General features: G+C 43.3%; 1 protein-coding gene across 1 annotated transcript in view; it reads right to left on the reverse strand.

The window, feature by feature from the left end:
* LOC119592527 overlaps positions 1 to 436 on the reverse strand; it is a gene marked incomplete in the record, with an annotated part of 25,120 nt that overhangs the window by 7,508 nt on the left and 17,176 nt on the right. Inside the window, 1 exon segment of the mRNA XM_037941385.1 lies at positions 57 to 170. Coding sequence (XP_037797313.1) covers positions 57 to 170 — 114 coding nt within the window.

The following is a 436-nucleotide window of genomic DNA, read 5'->3' on the forward strand; positions in this document are numbered from 1 at the left end:
CATACAGTATTCTGTCTCAAAACCGGAATCTGAACAAGCACTCGAGTGGCACCCACCTGTACCGAGCCGGCCGCAGACACCCTGGTGAATCCACCCGTGGCTAAGGCGTTGCTGGGGTCAAGGGGCACCTGACTCCCACAGCAGCGAGGGGGAAGCAGAGGCAGAGTTTTCTGTAAGGGTGAAATGGCCGTGGTTATTGGATCGGATCTTTACCGTTGAACACTATTACTGTGAGGATGTAGATGGCAATTGATGATAAAGACAAAAATGCTGTTAATAAGTATTGCTATTATGATATTAATAGTGCCAATGATCTTATTTTCATTTTGTATTTTTTCTTGGATAGATTTTTTTTTTGTGACGATTGTAAAAGGAGAAAACAGCGCTTGAATGTAGGCAATGGAGAACACACATATACATATGAGTGTCTAGTACA

This window comes from Penaeus monodon, chromosome 30 (genome assembly GCF_015228065.2).
Source record: "Penaeus monodon isolate SGIC_2016 chromosome 30, NSTDA_Pmon_1, whole genome shotgun sequence".
NCBI lineage: Eukaryota > Metazoa > Arthropoda > Malacostraca > Decapoda > Penaeidae > Penaeus > Penaeus monodon.